This window comes from Equus asinus, chromosome 4 (genome assembly GCF_041296235.1).
Source record: "Equus asinus isolate D_3611 breed Donkey chromosome 4, EquAss-T2T_v2, whole genome shotgun sequence".
NCBI lineage: Eukaryota > Metazoa > Chordata > Mammalia > Perissodactyla > Equidae > Equus > Equus asinus.
In genome coordinates, this window is record NC_091793.1 from 126643460 (window position 1) to 126645714 (window position 2255).

The window sequence follows — 2255 nt, forward strand, 5'->3', positions numbered from 1 at the left end:
GCCAGATAGTAAATATTTTAGCCTTTGCAGACCACACGGTCTCTGTCACAAATACAGCTCTGCTGTTGCAGCACAAAGGTAGCTACAGACACTACGTAAACAAGTGAGCATGGCCGTGTTCTAATAAACTTCATTTACAAAAACAGGCAGCTGGAATTTGGCCTGAAGGCTATAGTTCACTAACCCGATGAACATTAAACTAGCAAAAGTTTGTGTTTTCAGTTTTACAAAATTTTCAAGATCTTGAAAAAATGTTTTCCTGTTTTGTAAATTGCCCTTTTTACTGAATGATTATCTTTCCTATTGATAAAAGCTGTTGTTGCTGTTTCTACATGCTACCTGATCATACAGTATTTTGTATTCTTTAACTTCAAAATGAAAACTTCCCTTCTCTTGACAGATAAACATTACACGTGAAGAGTGGTGAAAGGGAACACTGATTTCCGAAGAGGCCTGCAGAGGAAAAGCTCTGGTCGGTATCACGTGGACAAAATCAGCGTTTTCTGAGGATGCTGTTGAAGTAGTCTTTGCTACTGCTTTCCTTCTCTTCATAACATGGGCTGCATGAAATCAAAGCAAACTTTCCCATTTCCTACCACATTTGACAGTGAGAAGCGGCATGCAGATGAAGAAAGGTTTATGTCGGAAGAAAGATTTCTACCTAGGATGGCTTCTCCAGCTGAGGTCAAAGAGGAAGTGAAGGAACCTCCAGGGCCCCAAATTGTGGTCTTTGAATTTGCACAGCGCCTGTCCCAGGAAATCTTGAGTGATGCCTTGCAGCAGTGGGCAGGCAATAACATCAAGTATTACGACATCCCATACATTGAGAGTGAGGGGCCTTGACGCTCTAGGATGATGACACTTTGTTGAGCTGTGGATACAGCTGGTGCTAGTTTAAACACATGAAACAAAAGCAAAAACTGCTGTGAATAAATACAAATAACTCCATCTGGATGTAAAAATATGTCTATGATAATATCAAGAGTGTAGGAAAACCGAAAATGAAATGTGTTTTAAGCAGTTATAAGTTAACAGCGGTTTCTATCTGTTTGGTCTTGGATTGCAGTCATTTAAAGAGCAACCTTTGTCCTGTGGCACCACACTAATCAGCTGTTATGTCTCACCACTTTCTTCCTGAGGCAGCGATGGTATCACCAAAGAAATAAAAACTTAAAAGTGCCCCAAGTTTCCAAATGGTTAAAGACACTCATTTAGAATAACTATTTGTTAATTTAACAAAATATCCAAGATATGAAAAGAACTTTTCTTGAAATCCCTCGGCAAGGGAATGTCCCTCAAGCCATGGCGATTAACAGTGGCTCTTGTTTGTCAAAAACATTTGTATCAAGGATCTCTCCTCCCTAATACAAATGATGAAGCACTAGGAAGCAGTCCATATAGAAGAGGTCAACCTTGAACCCTGTCCTTAATAAGATATTTATTTTTGTAGATGAAAAACATAACTATCACCTTGAACCTCAGGGCCCTAACTAACCACAGCTGTCACTGGATGACTCATACTTTGTCTATACAGCATCTTAACAAGATACAATTTACAGAGGTAATGACATTAATGTTTATTGCATTAAGAAGCCTAGTGAGAGGCCAGCCTGGTGGCATAGCAGTTAACTTCGTGCATTCCGCTTCGGTGGCCCGGGGTTTGCTGGTTTGGATCCCAGACGTAGACCTAGCACTGCTTATCAAGCCATGCTGTGGAGGCATCCCACATACAAAATAGAGGAAGATGGGCACAGATGTTAGCTCAGGGCTAATCTTCCTCAAAAAAAAAAAAAAAAAAAAAAAAAAAGCCTAGTGATATAACTATACAAGAAAACAAGTATAGGTACCTTTTATAAATAGCAAACCAGTAAATTCAGAATAACAGAAGCCCTAGTCAGCAAGGTAGAAAGCAGAACCTGTTCTCAGTGCTGAGTGTGTATTAAGCTTTAGGGTCTCATAGATGCAGAGGGCTGGTATATGGGCACTCATTCCCTTTTTTTTATTGCCCAGTGGAGCAATCACCATTCAAATTACTGTGGGATCAGATTATACATATGACTTATCGTTGTATTATAAAACAAAAGATCAAACACTCCTCCAAAGAGAGTACTCTTGTATTTGTTTTTTTATGGTAACAATGCCCATGGGGTATTTACAACCATATACTATACTATTTTCAGAAACTTGGCTACCTTTTTTGGGAAGCTATTTTAACTGTCACAGCTCACATCTCTTTAAAAAATAAAAAGGATTAA

The 2255-nt window shown here is 39.1% G+C and overlaps 1 protein-coding gene across 1 annotated transcript; it reads left to right on the plus strand.

Moving 5' to 3' along the window:
• The first annotated feature begins 555 nt into the window (after positions 1 to 555).
• C4H2orf88 (chromosome 4 C2orf88 homolog) lies at positions 556 to 1735 on the plus strand. Its single transcript, XM_070508245.1, has one exon. It carries the CDS (start codon positions 556 to 558, stop codon positions 841 to 843), a length of 288 nt encoding a protein of 95 aa, XP_070364346.1. The 3' UTR covers positions 844 to 1735.
• The last annotated feature ends 520 nt before the right edge of the window (positions 1736 to 2255 follow it).

Excerpts from the sequence above, each read along its gene's own strand:
- C4H2orf88 (XM_070508245.1), top strand. The coding sequence starts at position 556 with ATGGGCTGCATGAAATCAAAGCAAACTTTCCCATTTCCTACCACATTT.